The 22,841-nt window shown below is 42.6% G+C and overlaps 1 protein-coding gene across 3 annotated transcripts in view; it reads left to right on the forward strand.

Annotated features, from left to right (window-relative positions):
- Positions 1–2,589, forward strand: part of taf3 (TAF3 RNA polymerase II, TATA box binding protein (TBP)-associated facto) — a 243,060-nt gene extending 240,471 nt beyond the window's left edge. For all 3 annotated transcript variants that reach the window (XM_059987327.1, XM_059987328.1, XM_059987330.1), the window contains one exon: positions 2,042–2,589. In XM_059987327.1, coding sequence (XP_059843310.1) covers positions 2,042–2,156 — 115 coding nt within the window. In that variant the 3' untranslated portion in view covers positions 2,157–2,589. The remainder of the gene's footprint in view (positions 1–2,041) is intronic.
- The last annotated feature ends 20,252 nt before the right edge of the window (positions 2,590–22,841 follow it).

The raw sequence follows: 22,841 nt of genomic DNA on the forward strand, positions 1-22,841 counted from the left end.
GATAAAGGTCCCTGATGCCACTTTCCTTCCTTGCACTATTTTTCTCTATCCCTCTATCAATATCACTCTATCTCTATTTCTACCTTTCTATATCTCTACCTCTGTATCTCCTTCTCCATCTCCCTCTCTGTCTCCTATCTGATTCCCATACATCTTACTTCAGCCACCTTTGCTTCATTGAGTTTGAGCCCAGCCTTCAGAGTGACACATCATAGAAAAACAGCCCTTTGGCTCACCAACCACCAATTCCTACCCCTCACCCCCCCACCTGGCACCAACCCTACACTAATCCCATTCTTTATTCTCCCTCCTTAACCATCGGCTCTGCCCCAGATTCTGTCTCTTATCTCTACACCAGGGACAACTTAGAGAGTACATTTAACCTACCAAACCACACAGCTTCGGGCTATGGGATGGATTAGGAAAAATTGAGCGAGCTACAATTTTTCTCTTTGGAGCCAAGGAGGATGGTGAGAGGTGACTTGATAGAGGTGTATAAGAAGCATAGATGAGTGGATAGCCGGTGCCTTTATTTGCCAAGTGGAAATAACTGGTACAAAGGAGCATAATTTTAAGATAAGTTCTTTACACGGAGAGTGGTGGGTGCATGGAGTGCCCTGTCAGGGATAGGGAAAGAAACAGATACATTGGGGACATTAGAGAATGTTAGATAGGCACATAAATAATTTTTTTTAAACAGATGGCTGTTTAGGAGGGAAGGGTTAGAACATAGAACTGTACAGAAGAGGAACAGGCCCTTCCAATTAAATTAGTAATCAAATGGTCAACTAAACTAATCTCTTCTGCTTCAGAATGTCCATATTCCTCCATTTTCCTCACATTCATGTAGTGCAGGCAGCACATTCCAGACGTCCACCACTCTCTGTAAAAAACCTTGACCCTTGCATCTCTTTTGAAATTACCCCCTCTCACTTTTAAATACATGCTCTCTGGTATTTGACATTTCAACCCTGGGAAAAAGATACTGTCTGTCTAATCTATCCATGCTTCCCATAATCTTATAAACCTCTATCAGGTCTCCCCTCATCCTCCGCTGTTCCAGAGAAAACAACCCAAGTCTGTCCAACCTCTTGGTAAAAGCATTGTGCATCCAGTTTCGAATTGACCTTCAAGCAGTTTAAGAACTGGGCACAAAATCATTGACCGACAGGCCTGTACTGTGTTGGAATGCTCTGTGTTCTATCAAACCAGGCCACTCAGAGAAAACCCAGAGAACATGCAAACTCCACATCGACAGCACACGAGTCAGGATTGAACCTGGGTCTCTAAAATCATGAGTCAGCAGCTCCACCAGCTGCACCATCATTGAATCTATTCATCCATGCAACCACTCATTTCAGCTTTTAAACACTTTTACTAAAGTCATAACAACCTGCCGAAAGAGAGGCAGGAGAACTGGCTGCAACACTCCAGGTCACCACAACTTAAAAATTGACTTTATATTTGTACAGTGACACGCAAAATACTGGAGGAACTCAGTAGGTCAGGCAGCATCTGTGGAAAGGAATAAAGAGTCGACATTTTGGGCCATGACCCTTCATCATGACTGGAAAGGAAGGGCGAGAAACCCAGAATAAGAAGGTTGGGGTACCGGTGTCAGTACAAGCTGCCAGCGATAGGTGAAGCCAGGTGAAGGGGAAGGTGGGTGGTGGGGGGAGATGAAGTAGGAAGCTGAGAGGCCTTCGGTGGAAAAGATAAAGGGCTGAAGAAGAAGGAATCTGGAAGAAGGAGTGGACCATGGGAGAAAGCGGGCCACTAGAGGGAGGTGACAGGCAGATTTGGAGAAGAGAAGGATTAAGAGGGGAGCCGGAATGGGAAAAGAAAGAAAGGGCCCAAACTGTCAACTCTCCATGGACACTGCCTAAGCCTGCTACCTTCCTCTAACATATTGTGTGTGTTACTTGTATTTTGCTAAACTTCAGTGATAAGGCTTATGAGAGATGGTTCAATAACCAAGTGGTGTCTGCATTGTTGCTCATTGCTAAATAACTGGAATTATGATGGTATCTCATTTTCCCAGGCCGTGTGTCGGGATCAGTGCCGCACCCCCTGATGAAGTGCAGTGGTTTTGCCCCAAGTGCATCAACAAGAAGAAGGAGAAAAAACACAAGCGAAAGAAATCTCGAGCCCATTAAGAAGGTTTCCAGACGGCATACCCTTTTTATATTTAGCAGCAGACTCTTCCTATTCAGTTCCATTTGAAAGGACCGCAATGGTGATGAGTTGTGTAAATCCGACACCTGATTAGTGGCTTTGTACAGTGCAGTAAATTTTAAAAAATTAGCTCAAATTCCACCCATTTCCAGGAAAAGGCTGAAGAATGAACCCTTTGTTAGCCTTTTTGTGTAATTAATTGTATACTTTTAAAATGAAAGTTTGTATTATACACCACAATCATTTTTTTTTTGCGTTCTGTATGGACTCATCATTCTCTTAGTTCTGCTTGTAATATATTTTATCTTCTCTGCTCAGAACTCATTGCTTTAACCAACAGTGGCATTGTGATTGTAACCAAAATAGTGGATTGCTAAGGTTTATTAAGAGAATAAATTACATTTTTTTAAAAAATATCTGTACTGGGAAGTAATGTATTTGTGATACTGCTTTCAAAAAATGAATGGATTGCAACACATGCCTTCAGAATTTCAATTGGTACATTGCTTTCAAAGAACTTTATTCTCAGAGCATCAGGATCTTACAGTTACAAAAAAAAAGAGATTAAATAGCTTTAAAATAAATATTCATTCACAGAAATGTATGTGCTATTTCAGAATTTGGTTATTTTGGACCTTGACGAATTGAATCTTGCAACACACCTTCATTAACACAAGAGATTCTGCAGGTGCTAGAAATCCGGAGTAACACACAGAAGTGCTGAGTGAACTCAGCAGGTCAGGTGCCAACTCTAGAAAGGAATAATTGTCCACTGCTTATACTTCTTCATGGATGCTGTCTGGCCTCCTGTATTTCTCCAGCATGTATGTTACACACCTTCACTGCCAGAAAACAGTTAAACTAGAATCCACAGTCTGCAACATTGCTTTCTGCTAATCTCAGGTTTGAACCTCTAGCTTAACCTTCTCCAGTTCTAACCCTGCCCACATTTAGCTTTACAGAGTTATACAGCATGGGAACAGGCCTTTTGGCCCAACTTCTCCATGCTGACATCTATCCAATTGTCTATATTTGGCCTCATCACTCTAAAACTTTTCTATCCACTTAACTGTCTAAATGTTTTTTAAATGCCTCCGCTACATCCTCTAGCAGCTCATTCTATGTACCCTCCAGCCAGTGTGTGAGAAGGTTACCCTGGAAGATGGAGGCAGCCACGGAGGGTGATGGATGGGAAAACAAAGGCCCGGGTGCTGGAAATCTGATAAAGGAGGAAGGTAGTAATGGGAAACATTGCAGGAGAGGTGAAAGTCAGACAGAAACAGGACCAGATAGTGGAGAGGGACGGAGCAAGTAAGAGAAATGTGTGAGTGAATGTAACTGGGAAAGTGAGGGCTAAATTAACATGAGGTCTTGGATGGTGAGAAAGGGGATAACAATGAGTGGTCCAGAGGACAGAAAGCAAGCAAGAGGGAAAGTGAGGGAGAGAAAAGGGATTGAGAGAGAGACAGAGTAGTGTAAATATGGTTTGGTACAAATAATAAAGATTTTAGATTTCAGATTCATGTCATGTTTAATTAGGGAATTTTGAAGCCATTCGGACCATCAGTCTGTACTGGTTAAGCCCATTGCCCTGATCTATCCCTGCAGCCTCTCAATTTAAAAATGCAAACACGAGGAAATCTGCAGATGCTGGAAATTCAAGCAACGCACACAAAATGCTGGTGGAACGCAGCAGGCCAGGCAGCATCTATAGGAAGAATACTGTCGACATTTCAAATTCAAGACGAAGGGCCCCAGCCCAAAACATCAATAGTGCTTCTTCCTATAGATGCTGCCTGGCCTGCTGTGTTCCACCAGCATTTTGTGTGGGTAGCCTCTCAATTTGTGCATCCTCAAGTGCCTATCCAGTTCCCTGTTCAAAGGCTCTATTGATCCTAGTTCGGCCATTCTTACAGGCAACGTCAAAAGTTCAAAGTAAATTTATTTTTGAAGTACATATACAGTATATTACCATTTGTTACCTTGAGATTCATTTTCTTGAAGGAATTTCCAAGAAAAATGAAATATAATAGAATTTTACAAAAAGCATACATAAACTGGCAAAGGCTGACAAACAACCAGTGGACAAAATAAGACAAGCAATACAAATAAAAATAATACTGAAAACAAAGAGTTGTGAAGAGACCCTTGAAGGTCAGTCTGTAGATCATAGAATCAATTCGGAATTGTGAGTGAAGTTATCTACACCATTTCAGAAGACTGATAGTTATAGGGTAATAACTGATCTTGACCTGGATGGTGGAGGTCCTTGATGATGGATGATGCTTTCTTGTGGCAGCTCTCCATGTAATTGTGCTCAATAGAGTCACAGAGCTTTCAACATGGAAATTAGGCTCTTTGGCTGTACCTATCCATGCTGACCTGGTATGGAAGCACCCAATGCCCAGGAATGCAAAAGTCTAGAAAGTGGTGGGTACAGTGCAGTCTGTCACATGCAAAGCCATCACCACCACTGAGCACATGTACTGCCTTCCACACCTGATCCATCCTTCCATCCACCAGCTCTTGCTCCATCCTCTCCCATCACCTCTGTATATTGGCCAACTCCCCTCTACCTTTCAGTCCAGATGAGGATTCTTAACCCACAATTTTGACTGTTCATTCTCCTCCATTGATGCTGCCTTACCTGCTGAGTTCCTCCCGCATCTTGTGTGTTGCTCCAGATTTCAGTATTTGCAGTCTGGCATCTCCCAAAATTTTCAGATCAGGAACAGAGCAAAGAGCTAAAGCAGTTTCAACAAAGACAATTCTATCAATTTTGTAAGCCAAAGGAATGCAATTATGATTTTTGAAATGAATGAACATTGAATATCTCAATTAGGATGGAATGACACAGGAGATTTTATGAGGAATCAGAATTAGGGTTTATATCACTGTCATACTGTATGTTGTGAAATGAGTTGTTCTGTGGTAGCAGTACACTGCAATACATAAAAATACTATAAATCCCAATAAAAAATATGTATTTTTTTAAATTAAATGCGTAGTGCAAAAATAGTGAGGTAGTGTTCATGGAGTGGTTGATTGTCCACTCAGAGATCTGATGGCAAAGGGGAAGAAGCTGTTCCTAAAACATTGAATGTGTGTCTTCAAGCTCCTGTACCTCCTCCCTGATGGTAGCAATGAGAAGAAAGCAAGTCCTGTGTGCTGAGGTCCTTAATGATGAATGCCACCTGTTTTAGGCATCGCCTTTTGAAGGTGTCCTCGATGCTGGTGAGGTTAGTGCCCATGATGGAGTTGGCTGAATTTGCAACTTCCTGCAGCTGAATAATCCAACAAGTGAAGGAAACTTAACAAAAGACCAAACAAAGAGCTTCAGTGGCATAAGGGGAGTATTTTAGGCATAAGTAGACATTGCAAGAATTAACATTTTTAAAAGAATTAGTCACTGTAGCCAGAGGCATTGGTTTATATTGATCTTTGAAGCGCATATAACTGCTCTTTATGAACAAAGAATACAAATGCTTAGTATTATTGTTACCAACATAAAGTAATTACTATGCCATTCACAAAGTTACTCCTACATGGATGGTCCCTAGCCTGGCTTTGAAATGAGAAGGATTGGGCATGGGACTATCAACTCCATCCCAGAGCTATAGAAATGCCAGAAGCCTGATCCCTGGGAGAGGAAGGATCTCTGATGAAAGGCTATACCTGGAGACAACTTGAACGACTGTCCCAGGACAGAGGACTCTGGTAAACTGTTGTCGGCAACCTAGGCCCCAGTAGTGATGGTGGACTTAAGTAAGTAAGTATTTACAATGTGAATGAATCAAAATGATACTTGGCTGTCTCCAAATTCACTTCCTGGGCCCTGCTTGTTTCAGGATCCATTATAAGCCAGCACCCTCAGTAGAGGTGGCCCTGACAATGCCTAATATTTGATGGCTGTTATTAATTAAACACTAAAGTGTGTGGGTGGTTATAACTCAACCACATTGGTGACATTGGAGCCACATGTCGGTCAGAATGGGCAAGGGTGGTAGATTCTTTTCCCTGACAGATATTAGCAAATCTGGTAACTTTTTAATGGCAATTCAAAGTAAAATTATTATAAAACTGCACAAGCATCACCATTGAGCACATCTACACAGAGCTCTGTCGCTGGAAAGTCAGCATCCATCATCAAGGACCCTCACCACCCAGGACATGCTTTCTTCTTGCTGCTGTCATCAAGAAGGAGGCATGGGAGCCTCAGGACCCACACCACCAGGTTCAGGGTCCACTTATTACCCCTCAACTATCAGGCTCTTGAACCAGAGTGGTTAACTTCACATTGCAATATTTGAAACCGGGGGTTCTGATACATGGGAACTTGATAACTATTTTCCCTGTGGGCGAGCTCCCAGTGAAGAACCTATCACTGCAGTAGTGTTCATTGTGTTTGTCCAGTTGAATTCACTCAAGCACAATTTCACAGTAGCCAAAGTTCACTGTGAATAATTGTTACATTCTTGGAGAAACAATATAGAAAGTAGTATAGAATAAATTGAACTGTGTAAGGATGATAAAAGCCTGCAGTGTCAAAGTGGAGTTCATTGTAGTCTGCACAAGTACATGTCTGCACAGGTGCAATGAAAAACTTGATTGCAGCAGCATCGAAGGGACGGAGCATCATATCCACAACAGTCACGGGGGGAAAAATTAACTTAATCATAAATTATTATATATACAATTTATTTTAAGAAAATACAATTAGAACGAAAGAAGGTCCATTTTAACTTAAGGTGGCCAGAGTGCTGCTATATGTGATGATTAAGGTTGTTACAAACCTTAATTTAGAAATAAAGTTAGGATCTTGCCTGAATTGGACAATCTGGTGCATGGACCATGGGAGAGTCAAGGCTAACAGGCAGGGCAGGGAAGTGGGGCTGTGGCCTAGATCAGACTCTTCTCATTATTACCATCATGGAGGAGATACAGGAGCATGAAGATGCACACTCAACATCTTAGGAACTGTTTCTACTCCTCTACCTTCAGATTTCTGAATGGTTCATGAACCCATAAACACTAGCTTGCTCTGGCCTTCATCAGTCATAGAAGTGGGAAGGTTATGTTGGGAGTTGTACAGGACACAGATGAGGCCGGACTTGGAGTACTGTGTTCAGCTTTGCTCACCCTGCTATAGGGAAGATGCTACTAAATTGGGAAGAAGGCAGAAAGATATTGGCAGGACTCAAGGAATTGAGTAAAAAAGTGAAGTTGAATAAAACAGGTATTTATCCCTTGGAGGCTGAGAGGTGATCTTAGAGATAGATGAAACCATGGGGAGCATAGATAAAATGAATGCAGTCAGTTTTATTTTTCAGGGTTAGGAAATCATGAATTAGAGGGCATTTATTTAAGGTAAGAGGGGAAAAATTTAATAGGAACTTGTGAGGGCACAGAGAGTGGTTCATATATGGAATGAGCTGCCAAAGGAAATGGCTGAGGTGGGTACAATAACAAAGTTAAAAAGACAGTTGGACAGGGATGAGGATCAAATGCAGACAAATAGGGGTAGTTCAGATGGGGCGTCTTGGTTGCTGAAGGTCTTGTTTTGTTACTGATGACTACATGAACCTATGATACGGTTCACTCCCATTCCCAACTAGCATCTCTCACAGAAACCATCAACTTTTATGTGCCTGAATGACTCTATTTACCTGAACACTGTATAAAATCCTCAGTCACTGGCCAACTCCTGAGCTGAACTTACCTTAAAAATAACCTCTTAACTTTTTCTCCTGGATCGAAAGATTAAAATTGCTACCGCGTGGCGTGACTTGAAATGTAGACTCATGCTGAATGTAAAACTCATTTCATTTGCCAGATGTGACCTTCGCTAATGCCCCCCTTAAACAAATTGGATCTATCTGCACTGTGTGATGTTTTCTTATTCCAGAGAGGAAATATTTGCTCTCTAGCAAAGGCAGGACTGGATTGCACCTTGAATCATGAAGTTTCAGTTTGATGATGAGGTTAGGTTCATTTTGATTGATGTGGAGTGGAATTAGCATATTAGTACATATTAGAGTTAATGCTTTGGTGAGTGATGCAAGCAGCTATTCATACATTTGGAATCTCCTTTTAATGAAGGGCCTTAGGCAGTATCACAAGGGTTCAAAAGGCAACAATTTCAGCTCTCTCATTCGGGCCACATTTAACACTACACTGTTCCATAATCCTTGCGTCTTAGAGATAGCACTTACTTCTGAGCCACTTATTCCGTACCAGGGATCTGAAGGAAAAGACCATCTGTTTTCCGAGCAGTTATCATGGCACTTCAGGCCATGGTTCACTCTAGGACATCCTAAATCACGAGAAACCATTGACTCCACAATAAACCACTGTCAATCACTCGTACCGGCAGAATGTGCTGGTGTCAGCACTGGCTGAGTTTAGTCAGAGAAAGCTGCTTCTGGTATTAAGACTGGGAGACAAAGGAGTAGAATTAGGCCATTTGGCCCATCAAGTGTGTTCTGCCATTCTACCATGGTTGACTTTTTTTCATTCCCATTCTCCCGCCTTCTACCGTTAACCCTTTTTCCAGTCAAGAACCTATCAATCTCTGCCTTAAGTACATCTGACGACTGTGGTTTGAACTTGTTTCTGTGCCCTCTAGATACATGACCATTCACCTTATCCATGCTATTCATGATTATATATATTTCTAACAGGTCACCCCCTGTTCTCCTGCACTCGAGGGAATAAAGATCCAGACTGGCCAACTTTTCCCGATAACTCAGGCCTTACAGTCCAGGCAGCATCCTTGCGTATCTCTTCTGCATTCCTTTCAGTCTAACCACATCATTCCTGTTGCAAGGTGACCAAAGCTGTACACTGTAATCAGTATGTGACCTCACTAACAACTTATATAAAAGCAATGAAATGACTTGATTACTAAACTCACTGCCCTGCCTGATGAAGGCCATCATGCTAAGCCCTTTCTCCACCACGCTGTCTACTTGCGGGGCCATCTTCAATGACCTGTGCACTTGTAGTCCCAGGTCCTAGTATTTCACAATAAGACATGGACCAGTTCATCGACAGCCGCCTTGCAGTGAAGACAGACTTCAATGGTAAAATTCACCATTGTTTTCCATGCTTCGAGCATATTGATTTTGGCTGTTGAAGAAATCAGTCCTCAAAGAACAAGGCGTTAGACCTGGTGCAACAGTGATGATGCCTGCCCTTCCAAGACTCAAGTTCCCACAACTGCGAGTGTCAAGGTGCTGGATAGAATGTGATTTGTTATTTTTATAATCATTCATCTGAACCCACCCCCCACCACCAATATGGTTCATGCTCTAGTTCCTTCTCCTATCAGATTCCACCATCTGTTGCTTCCATGTCTCACCTTCCAGCCTCTGTCACCATTTTCACTCTCCCATCTTCTATCTGCCTACCAACCCCTTCACTTGGGATCCACCCATCACCTGCCAGCTTTTGCTCCACCCCTTCTCTCCATCTTCTTACCAATATGTTAGTCACGTGCTAGTCAGGGCAGGGATAGGATGACAGTACGGATGAATGAATGGCTGAGGAAATGGTGCAGCAGGCAGGGTTTCCTATTTCTGGATCATTGGAATCTCATTTAGGGAAGGTATGACCAAAAGGTATGAAGTTATGACAAAAAGGATCTGGGGTAAGAATTATTTTGTTCTCCTTTATACCTGGGTACTGGAAGTGACATTAAACAATCTTGAAACGATGCATTTACAAGGAAGATGTGCTAGTGGTCTTACTTCATCAGGAATTTGAGGAGATTTTGTATGCCACCATATAGACTCCAGCAAGTTTCTACAGAAGCTATATAGAGAGCATTCTGATTGGTTGCATCACCACTTGAAATGGAGGGGCCACTGCAGAACATCAGGAAAAGCTCCATCGGGTTGTAAACTTAGCCAAGTCCATCATGGGCAAAACTCTCCCTGCCATTGAGGACATCTTCAAAAGGTGATGCCTCAACAAGGTGGCATCTATCATTAAGGGCCGTCAGCATAAAGGTAATGGCAATGAATTCCACAGATTCACCATTCTCTGGTTAAAGAAATGCCTCCTCATCTACATTCTAAAAGGACATCTCTCTATTCTGAGGCTGTGTCCTCTGGGCTTAGGCGCCCCTACCATAGGAAACATATGCTCTGTCGCGGGCTTTCAACACTTGATAGGCTTCAATGAGGCCTTGCCTCATTCTTCTTAATTCCAGTGAGTAGAGGCCCAGAGCCATCAAATGCTCTTCATATGACAAGCCTTTCAATCCCAGAATCATTTTCGTGAACCTCCTTTAAACCCTGTCCAATGTCAGCAAATCCTTTCTTAGATATGGAGCCCAGGACTGCTGATAATACCCCATGAGGTCTCTCCAGTGCTTGATAAAGACTCAAGATTCCATCCTTGCTTTTATATTCTAGTTATCTTGAAATGAATGCTAACATCACATTTGTCTTCCTCACCACAGACTAAACATGCATAAGGACTCTTTGCACATTGGATTTTTGTATTTTCTCTCCACTTAAAAAAGTCAACTTTTTAATTTCTTCTGTCAAAGTGCATGACTAAACATTTCCCAACACTGTATTCCATCTGCCCATTCTCCTAAATTGTCTGTCCTTCTGTAGACTCTCTACTTCCTTAAGCTACCTTCCCCTCCACCTATCTTCATATCATCTGCAAACTTCTCAACAAAGCCATCAATTCCATCATCCAAATCAATGATATATAATGTAAAAAGAATTGGATCCAACACAGACCCCTGCGGAACACCACTAATCACCAGCAGCCAACCAGTAAAGACTCCCTTTATTCCCATTCTTTCCCTCCTGCCAATCAGCCACTGCTTTATCCATGCTGGAATCTTTCCTGTAATACCATGGGTCCATAGCTCGTTAAGCAATCTCATGTGTAGCACCTTGTCAAAGGCCCTCTGAAAATTCAAGTACTGCACACAACATCAACCGATCCTCCTTCATCTATCCTGTGTGTTCTTTCTTCAAAGAGTTCCAACAGATTTGTCAGGCAAGACTCTTCCTTGAGGAAACCATGCTGACTACAGCTTACCTGGAGGTGCCTCCGAGTACCCCAAGACCTCAACCTTAATAATCGACTCCAATATCTTCCCAAACACTGTCAGACTAACTTGCCTATAGCTCTTCTGCCTCTCTGCCTTCTTCAAGGTTTCAAAGATACATTTAATATCAGAGAAATGTATACAATATACATTCTGAAAACCTTTTTCTTCACTGCCATCCACAAAAACAGAGAAGTGCCCCCAAGGAATGAATGACAGATAAATGTTAGAACGCCAAAGTGCCCCCCCAGCTCCCCTCCCCACACGTAAGCGGCAGCAAGCAACAATCCCCCTCCCCCACCAGCAAAAAAAAGCGTTGGCACCCGCCTCTGAGCTCTCAAGCCTGCAGCAAAGCAACAGTGAAGACACCGACTTGCAGTACCCCAAAGACTACTCGTTCACCCAGTATTCGACATACCACAGGCTCTCTCCCTAATAAGGGAGAAGGAGATGTCTCCGTTTCACAGCGAGAGGGGAGACATAACAAAGAGCTCACCGATTTATGATGTTAAAAGTCTATTATGTCGCTTTTTCCAGACGCTGTGCCCAAAGATCTCAGATCTCTGGGCACACAGCCAGAGAGTTTCCATCTCCCACAAAACACCGATGTCCTGCCGGGACACCGACTTTAGGTTGGCCTGTCTCCAGAGCCACGATATCCCAGAACTCCGAAGGTGAGCTAATCTCTTACGCCACATCCCTGGCATATCGAATAACGGCTGGTTGTAAAGCCCCGAGAGCAGGTCCCATTCCCGCAAAGAACCAGGTCAGGGTCTGTCTTCAAAAGAACCCTGAAAGGGAAAAATTGAGATATTAAAGATGGAAATAGAGCTGTTTCCAAAGATGCAAGCAAAGGAATCGCCGTTAGGCACTATTGTCTCCTCCTAAGCGTGGAATGACATTTGCAATCTTCCAGCCTTCTGGAACCATTCCAGAATTTAGTGATTCTTGAAAGATCATTACTCGTGCCTCTATGATCTCTTTAGCCACCTCTTTCAGAACTCTAGAGTGTACACCATCTGGTCCAGGAGACTTATCTATCTTCAGACCTTTCAGTTTCCAAGGAGCCTTCTCTCTAATTATGGTAACTTCACACTCGTCATGACCCCTGACACCTAGAATTTCTGCAATGTCTTCTTCATGCCTCTGTAATTCCCTTTACTCCAGTGTAACACTGATACATCTGACTTTAGCTTCTCCCTTCTCATAATGCAGGATAAATTCTATCATATTCTGATCACTGGCACCTAAGTGTTCCTTTACCTTAAGCTTGCTAATCAATTCTGGTTCAACACCCAATCTGGAATAGTTGATCCCCTCGTGGACTCAAGCACAAGCTGCTCTACAAATCTATAGTGCATCCTAGAAACTACCCCCCCATCCCGGGATCCAGCACCAACCTGGCTTTCCCAATCTACCTGCACATTAAAATCCCCAATGAGTATCATAACATGCACTTTCTATCTCCCGTTTTAACTTGCAGGCCACATCTCTACTACAGTTTGGGGTTCCGTATATAATTCCCATTAGGGTCTATTTAACCTTGCAGTTTCTTAACTCTACCCACAATGATTCTACATCTTCCAATCCTATGTCACCTCTTTCTAAGGATTTGAATTAATTTTATAATTAACAGAGGCATCCCACCCCCTCTGCCTACCTACCTGGTCCTTTGATGCACGGATGATCTTGGATGCTCAGCTCCCAACTATGATCTTCTTTCAATCATGACTCAGTGATGCCCACAAAGTCATACTTGATAATCTCTTACCACACTATAAGATCATCTACCTTATCCCTTATACTGTATGCACTCAAATATAACACCTCCAGCCCTGTTTTCTTCACCCTTTTTGATTTTGCCCCAATATCATCCTGATTGAAATCTTGCCCCATTATCTCCCACTCCCTCCTCACACTGTCATTACACACTACCTCAACTTGCAAACTAACTGCCTCGTTCTCAACCCCATCGCTCTCATTTCCATCTCCAATGCAAGCTTAGTTTTAACCCCCCTCAACTTCTCTAGCAAACCTGCCCGCAAGGATATTGGTCGTCCTCGGTTTTATGTGTAACCCATCCTTTTTGTACAGGTCTTACTTTCCCCAGAAAAGATGCCACTGATCCATAAGTCTGAAACCCTGCCCCCTGCTCCAGTTCCTCAGCCATGCATTCATCTACCAAATCAACCTATTCTTATCCTCCCTTAAGTATGGCATGGGCAGGCAATCCAGAGCAGTCCAATATTTCTTATTGTAACTTCTAATTATTTTCTTACTGTGTTGCACTGTACTGTTGCCAGAAAACAACAAATTTTATGACATACAGTATGTCAGTGATAATAAAACTGATTCCAATTCTGATGGTATGGAAGATGATGATGAAAGTCATTTGGATCTTAGTGATTTATTCGTGCAGATACTCATATAACTTGAGGTTCATGAGATTGATACTGGGAATGAAGGGGTTAATTTATGAGGAGCTTTTGGCAGCTTTGGGCCTGTACTCACTGGAATTCAGAAGAGTACAGGTTGGTGGGAATCTCATTGAAACCTTCCTAATGTTGAAAGAACTAGATAGGGTGGATGTGGAGAGGATTTTTCCTATGGTGGGGGGTGTCCTGAGCTAGAGGGCACAGCCTCCAAATTGAGAGGTGACCTCGTAGAGCAGAGGAAAGGGGGAATTGTTTTTTAGCCAGTGTACTGAATCTGCAGAGGCCAGGTTCGTGGGTATATCTAAGGTGGAAGTTGATAGCTTCCTGGTCAGTCAGGGCATCAAAGGATATGTCAAGAAGGCAGGTGGGTGGGGCTGAGTGGGATCTGGGATCAGCCATGATGGGATGGCAGAGCAGACTTGATGGGCTGAATGGCCTAATTCTGCTCCGGTGTCTTATGTTCTTATGGTCTTATCTCCTGGACATAACTACATTAGCATTAACAATCTCTCTGCTCCAATTCGGGACCAGGGTCAGAAAGAACTTCTTCACCCAGAGTGAATTCTCGAGCCAAGGTGGTCGCCAGGGCCTGTCACTGAGTGCATTCCAGAGTGCATAGACTGATACACCAGGGACTGCAAATACTGGAATCTGAAGCAGCAAACAATCTTCCGGAAGGAGTCAGCAAATCGAACAGCATCTGTGAGAGAGGAATTAGTACTGATATCAGTATTGGGTTACTATTATCATGTAAACCAAGGTACTTTGAAAGTCTTGACTTGCATACTGTTTATACAGATCAACTCATTATGCAGTGCATTGAGCTAGGATAAGTTAGAACAACAGCAATGGAGAATAAAATGTAAAAGGAACTGAAAAGGTGCAGTGCTGGTAAATGATAAAATGCAAGATCCTAATGAGGTAGATTGTGAGCTCAAGAGTCCATCTTATTATATGAGGTCCATTTAAGCGTCGGATAGGACTGGGTTAGATCTGTCAGCATTTTGGGTTGAAACCTCTGCATCAAAACACCCAGTAGGGGATTTGACTTTTAAGTTGGAGACAGAGATCTAGAAAGGGAGAGAAGTGTCTGAAATGGTCCATGTGAATCTGGGAGCAGGGTGAAAGTCAGCTGGTGAATGTGATAAAATTGGCAAACTCTGCACGGGTGCTGGAAGCAGCCCCAAAACCACCATCAGACTGATAGGGTAGAGTTAGGGATGATACTGGCCAAGGTTCGGGACAGAGAACAAAAGGACAGGAACAGCTGTGAGTGCCTGTAGTCACACTCTTGATTTGTAGGAAGTGAGTTGGGTCAAAAGTGAAGTTGTTCCAGGTAAGAACAACTTCAGCTGGCCGCTAGATCAGGCTGGATAGATTGGGGTAGGATGGTAGCATAGCGCTTAGCACAACACGTTACTGTGCGCAGGATGTAAGATCATGGTTCAATTCCCAACACTGTGTGTAAGGAGTTTGCACATTCTTACTGAGACCGTGTGGGTTTTCTCTGGGCTCTCTGGCTTCCTCCCACATTACAAAAACATTCACCTTAAGGCTAATGAGTTGCAGGCATACTATATTTGCATGCCAAAGCATGCCACAAACTCACTCACTTTAACCTGTGGTGACACAAGCTGGCTGCCCAGAACAATCCTTGCTAGCTCACACAAAATGACACATTCAACAACGCCTTTCAATGCTCGTGTGACATATGAGCACAGCAACAAGGACCACTGCCACAGCAAAGCAGCATGCATCATCAAGGGCCCCCATCTTTCAGGGCATACTCCCTTCTCGCTATTTCAGTCAGGCAGTAGGTAGAAGAGCCTAAGGTCCCACACGACTGGCTTCAGTTATTACCCTACCACCATCAGGCTCCTGAACCATTGTGGATAACTTCACTAACGGCAACACTGAACCTCAACCTATGGACTCACTTTCAAAGACTCTACAATTCATGTTCCCGTATCACTTAACCATTTATTTGTTTGCTTTTGTCTGTGTGTCTATCTATCTATCTGCCTGTGTATTTATTTATTTATTTATTTATTTTCACACAAACTGTCTCCTTTTGTACATTGGCTGTTGTCAGTCTTTTTCTGTGTATTTCTTCGTTGATTCTATTCCATTTCTTTGTTCTACTGTGAATGCCAGCAAGGAAATGAACCTCCAGGTGGTACATGGCAACATATACATAGTTTGATAATAAATTTATTTTGAACTTTGAACTTTGAACTTTGCACTTTGCAATAAAGCCAATTTTATTTTAAAATCTTTTCCTTAAGATCTTTAATCTTTAGATCGAAGGAAATCAAGGTATTTGGAAATATCAAGGAAGGCGTAACTGAAGAAGAAAATCAGCCAGAATCATATTGAGAAACAGAGGCCAAATGCTTCTATTTCTTGCATTCTTGCATGAAATTACATGCAACTATGCTCATTTTTTTTTTCAATGACATATTTCACCAGGAACGTGTGGCTGAGAAGAATGACTTCCTTGCTGGGAACTGTCAGCCCACTGTCTATCCTCTGGAACTAACCTCTCTGTTGAATCTTTCAGCACATCTACTGAAGGAAAAGACATTGCTGATGACTGACAACATTGAAAGAGCTCATTTGTAAATGAAAGGATGGTTAATCTTGCAAAATATGTTATTTTAAATCATTTATATTTCCAGCGGCAATATCTTATTTAAATAACAACGCCTAGCAGTGATGTGCCAAGATGTTAAAGTATCTCCCTATCTGAGACTTCAGCACTGACCGTATTGTATTGGCTGGCTGACTTTCCAGACATCCAGTGTGACATTTTTTGTTACTGCTGATGGGAAATAGTAGATTTATTATCTGTAACTCCAGAGAATCTACCCTGCCTGTGACAAGGAAGGAACTTTAAACTCCTGGTTAAAGCAGACTTCGGTTATAAACCTGGAGTGTAACGGAGGCTAGATCAAAGTTCAAAGTTCAGGGTAAATTTATTATCAGAATGCATATATGTCACTGTGTACAAACCTGAAATTCATTTTCTTGTGGGCATTCACAGTAAATACAAGAAACACATTGGAATCAGTGAAAGGCAACCGCCAAAAGGACAAGACAATCAATGTGAAAAAGACAAAACAACTGTGAATATACAAAAAGAAACAAGAAAAGTCAGCAACAACTATCGAGAACATGAGATGAGGAGTCCTTCAAAGTGAGTCCACAGTTCAGGGAACTTATCTCCTCTGGTATGAAAGCCTGATGGTTGAGGGGTAGTAATTGTTCCTAAACCTGGTGGTGTGGGTCCTGGGGCTTCTGTACCTTCTTCCTGATGACAGCAGCGAGAAGAGAGCATAGCCTGGGTGGTGGGGATCCTTGATGATCGATGCTGCTTTCCTGCAACAGCGCTCTTTGTCGATGTGCCCAAGGCTGGGGGTGGCTTTACCCGTGATGGATTGGGGTGTATCCACTACATTTGGTAGGTTTGTCCTTTCAGGGGCATTGGTGTTTTCATATCAGGCTGTGATGCATCCAGTCAATATACTCTCCACCACACATCCAGAGAAGTTTGTCAAAGTTTTAGATGTCATGCCAATTATTGCCAAACTGAAAAAGGATCTAGTGCTTTCCTGGTGTATGTGATGAATAAACTCTTCTCAAGCTATGTAGTGTGGCCTCATGGACTCCAGGCTAATGTTCCACAGTATACATCCAAACATTCAATCCATGATGGAGATGGAGAAGAATGGTTGCCTTCCTTTCCAGGACATTCTAATACGATGGAAACCAGATGGTAACCTTGGACATGGCGTCTATTGGAAATCCACTCCCACGAACTTATACCTCAACAATAACAGCCACCATCACGCCTCCCAATGTAGAGCAGTTCTTTCTGCTTTGGTTAATCGTGAGAAAATTATTTTGGACCCGGAGAATCTCCCAGAGGAAATAAGATGATTACGCACGACGTTCCTACAGAATGGCTACAAGTTGAAGGGTGTCAAATGGACCCTTGAAAGGGCCAACTGAAAAACCAGGAAACCTAACAACGTGGAGGAATCCATCACTACCGCCTGTCTTCCCTATATTTCCATGGTTTCTAGAAGGAGGCCAGGATCCTGAAGAAATACTGGATTAATACCATCCACAAGCTAATGAGGAAGCTCAAATCACACCTGATGTGGGTCAAAGGTGACCTGGGACTCGGGGTGGCTGGATTCCCCGTGAATGGAGAGAAGCGTATATCGACCCGACGCATTTTGCACGGCGGAAACCAACATCAAGGACCACAGGAGGTGTATCTGTTTGGGTTACCTGGAGAGATGTGCGGCAGCAGAACTTTGCATTCGCAATGGCACAAAACTACTGTGCCATGCAAATGGCTTTTGGGACCACCTGGTAAAGGAAGCCATTGAAATAAAACTAGAGGAAAAGGATTTTAACGAAGTCAAAGGTCTTGTTCTAAATAAGAACTGAAATTCGATTGTGAACAAGGTGGGAGAGCAGAAACCTGATTGGATGAGGACTAACCTATCAACAGGGATAGACTACCGAGGTATAAATACCATCAAACTAGATATGCCCAGGCATCATCCTTGATGAAGATGGTGAAGTTTGTCAAGAAGAGTTTATTTGATATTCTCAGGCTTCTAAGACAGCAGAGGTACTGCTGTTCTTCCTTCATAATGTTGCTTATGTGCTGGACCGAGAACAGATCCTCTGAAATGATAACACTGAGGAGTTTGAAGTTGTTGATGCTCTCCACCTCTGATGAGAACTGGATTATGGACCATTGGCTTCCTCTCCCTGAAGTCAAAAATCAACTGCTTGGTCTTGCTGACACTGAGTGAGAGGCTGTTGTTGAGGCACCAGTCAGTCAGATTTCCAATCTCCCTCCTATCTTTTTGAACGGCGGCCAATCAGAGTTCAGGAAGGAGAGAAGAGGTGGCTCAAACAGGCCAACGGGTGTGCATTAAAGTCAGCGCTTCACGGGGATGTTGGTATTTGAAGAGTGGCCAATCAAAGCTCAGGATTCATTAGCAAGTGCAAATAAAAATAAGCTAGGGGCAGGTAGAGAGGCCTTTGTTGGGGTGGATAGTGTTAGAGTGGGGATTTGAGGCTTTAGCTCTTCAACATTTTAGTGAGAAGAGGTTTCACCAAGAGTAGCAAAAAACTCTAGGTAGATTTTTTTTTCCAGTTTATTTATCGTTTCCTTCTTTATAACTGTATAGTTAGAGCAGTAGTGTGCCAGACAGGATAGCTGGTTGTTTCTCTTGCGGGATATGGGAAGGTTGGGAAGGGAGGGGAGACCTGTAGGGCCCCTGGTGACTTCACCTGCAAGAAGAGCAGCTTCTAACGCTCCATGTTAAGGAGCTAGAACTGGATGAATTTTGGATCGTTCCGGAGACTGAGGGGATGTTAGACAGGAAATGTAGAGAGGCAGTTACATCCAAGATGCAGGCAACAGAAAACTGGGAGATGGTCGGGAGTGTGAAAGGGGTTAAAGGGCTAGTGCAGAATACCACTGTGGCCATTGCCGTCAACACTTTGGATTCTGTTGGGGCGGGAGGGGTGGGACACCTTGCAGAAGAAAGTCACAATGGTCAGGTCGCTGACAATGAATCTGGCTCTGTGGCTCAGAAGGGAAGGGGACAGAAGAGGCAAACTGTGATTATAGGGGATTCATTAGTTACGGGAACAGAAAGGAGCTTCTGTGGACGAGAATGAGATTCCAGGATGGTATGTTGCCTCCCAATTACCAGGGTCCAGGATGTCTCAGATCAAGTGGGAGGGTGAGCAGCCAGAGCTTGTGACCCAGATAGGTTCCAATGACATAGGTAGGAAGAGGGACAAGGCTGAGGGAGTTGAGGGAGTTAACTGCTGAGTTAAAGGACAGGATCTCCAGGGTTGTGATCTCAGGATTGCTACCCTTGTCATGTGCTAATGAGGCCAGAAGTAGGAAGATCATACAGTTTAACACGTGACTAAGAAGTTGGTGTAGGAGGAAGGGCTTCAGATTTTTGGATCATTGGTCTCTCTCCAGAGAAGGTGAGACCTGTACAGAAGAGATGGTTTGCACATAGACTGGAGGGGACTAATATACTAGTGGGAAGGTGTGCAAGAGATGTGGAGACTGACATTGCTAAGACCTCAATATCAGGAATCAAAAGGTTGAGCATGGTGGGACTAATGTTCTGAGTTACTTATATTTCAATGCAAGAAGTATTGTAGGAAAGGCAAATCAGCTCAGGGCATGAATCACCACATGAAATTATGATATTGTAATCGTTAGTGAGATTGCGGGGGGTGGGGGGGATTGACTGGCACCTCAATATTCCCAGGTTGCATTGTTTCAGAAGTGACAGAGTGGAAAGGGTTAAAGGGGGAGGGGTGGTGTTACTAGTCAGGGAAAATGTCCCAGCAGTGCTCAATCAGGACAGACTGGAGCACTCATATAGTGAGGCTTTAAGGGTGGAACTGAGGAATAAGAAAGGTGTGACCATGTTAACAGGGCTGAACTATAGACCACCCAACAGTCTGCAGGAATTAGAGGACCAAATTTGTAGAGAGATCACAGACTGAGACTGTTGCAAGAAACATAGGGTTCTAATAGTAGGTGGTTTTAACTTACCATGTATTGGCTGGGACTCCCATACAGTAAAAGGATTAGATAGAATAGAGTTTGTCAAATGTGTTCAGGAAAGTTTCCTTCATCAGTACATACAATTGAAGTCAGAAGTTTATATACACCTTAGCCAAATACATTTAAAGTCAGTTTTTCACAATTCCTGACATTTAATCCTAGAATAAATGCCCTGTCTTAGGTCAGTTAGGATCACTACTTTATTTTAAGAATGTGAAATGTCAGAATAGTAGTAGAGAGGATGATTTATTTCAGCTTTTATTTCTTTCATCACTTTCCCAGTGGGTCAGAAGTTTACATACACTTTGTTAGTATTTGGTAGCATTGCCTTTAAATTATTTAACTTGGGTCAAACATTTTGGGTTGCCTTCCACAAGCTTCTCACAGTAAGTTGCTGGAGTTTTGTTCCATTCCTCCAGACAGAACTGGTGTAATTGAGTCAGGTTTGTAGGCCTCCTTGCTCGCACACGCTTTTTCAGTTCTGCCCACAAATCTTCTATCGGATTGAAGTCAGAAGATGATGTCAAGTACGGTTCATCCTTGGGAGCAATTTCCAAATGCCTGAAGGTACCACCTTCATCTGCACAAGCAATGGTACACAAGTATAAACACCATGGGACTACGCAACCATCATACCGTTCAAGAAGGAGACGCATTCTGCTTCCTAGAGATGAACGTACTCTAGTGCAAAAAGTGCAAATCAATCCCAGAACAACAGCAAAGGACCTGGTGAAGATGCTGGAGGAAACAGGAAGACAAGTATCTATATCCACAGTAAAAAGAGTCCTATATTGACATAACCTGAAAGGCTGCTCAGCAAGGAAGAAGCCACTGCTCCAAAACCACCATTAAAAAGCCAGTCTACAGTTTGCAAGTGCACATGGGGACAAAGACCTTACTTTTTGGAGAAACATCCTCTGGTCTCATGAAACAAAAATTGAACTGTTTGGCCATAATGACCATCGTTATGCTTGGAGGAAAAAGGGTGAAGCTTGCAAGCCGAAGAACACCATCCCAACCGTGAAGCATGGGGGTGTCAGCACCATGTTGTGGGGGTGCTTTGTGCAAGAGGGACTGGTGCAATTCACAAAATAGATAACATCATGAGGAAGGAAAATTATGTGGAGATACTGAAGCAACATCTCAAGTCACCAGCCAGGAAGTTAAATCTCGGTTGCAAATGGGTCTTCCAAATGGACAATGACTCCAAGCATACCTCCAAAGTTGTGGCAAAATTGCTTAAGGACAACAAAGTCAAGGTATTGGAGTGGTCGTCACAAAGCCCTGACCTCAATCCGATAGAAGATTTGTGGGCAGAACTGAAAAAGCATGTGCGAGCAAGGAGGCCTACAAACCTGACTCAGTTGCACCAGTTCTGTCTGGAGGAATGGAACAAAATTCCAGCAACTTACTGTGAGAAGCTTGTGGAAGGCTACCCAAAATGTTTGACCCAAGTTAAATAATTTAAAGGTAATGCTACCAAATACTAACAAAGTGTATGTAAACTTCTGATCCACTGGGAAAGTGATGAAAGAAATAAAAGCTGAAATAAATCATCCTCTCTACTATTATTCTGACATTTCACATTCTTAAAATAAAGTAGTGATCCTAACTGACCTCAGCCAGGGAATGTTTTCTAGGATTAAATGTTAGGAATTGTGAAAAACGGAGTTTAAATGTATTTGGCTAAGGTGTATGTAAACTTCTGTCTTCAGCTGTAGGTAAAAGATATGTTTTATCTTCCGTCAAGAATTCAGGCACTTTTTCAGGATTTTTAAGAAAATTGTTGGTCTGTATTAATAGGTGTGGATGAAGGCAAGTAAACTTTTTATACCAATAATTATGAAACTATCACTTCTAGTACTTCTCCAGTTGTGGGTATTTTTTATAACCCCTTTCTGCATATCCGTTGTACCTTCAGGTATTTGCACTTCTTCAATCGTCTGTGTGCTTTCTTTTTTCCAACTAATCCAGCTTGCTCCTTGATTGTGCGTCACACTGTTTGAGAAGATCTGTATTTGTTGATAATTCTATGCTGGGGTTGGTGACACTTTGGTGCATAGAATTTAGTTTTAATGGCGTATATAAACCTTTTTCATTGTTTCTGAACTGATAATTCTGGTTTCTTCTTTCTTGTATCTATTTAGTCTGGCTTTGTATGCTCCAAGCTTTTGTTTCAGTATATCTATAAACTCTACAGTGCTTTTGCTAGGCTGATCATATCTTGTATGGACTTTATATTTCCTTAGCTTTTCTTTTAACTTTCTTGCTCAGATTATCCTTTTTAAACTCCATTATGCCAGCTACTTCTGCTCTTAAGGTTTCAATTGCATTTTTTAATCTCTTCTGCCATTTTGGTGTTCTCATTTCATTACTCAGTTTTGGGTTTCTATTGATGAGTGCCTCTATTTTGAAGCCATTACACTACACTGTGGTTAGCGCTGTGCCGTATGTTATTGTGTGTACTTCCTCAAATGTTTCAAGTTTTAAAAAATGCTCTCCTGCAAGTATATTGTGGTTATTTAAGTGAGTG

The sequence above is a fragment of the Hypanus sabinus genome, chromosome 13, assembly GCF_030144855.1.
Source record: "Hypanus sabinus isolate sHypSab1 chromosome 13, sHypSab1.hap1, whole genome shotgun sequence".
In the NCBI taxonomy this organism is placed as follows: domain Eukaryota; kingdom Metazoa; phylum Chordata; class Chondrichthyes; order Myliobatiformes; family Dasyatidae; genus Hypanus; species Hypanus sabinus.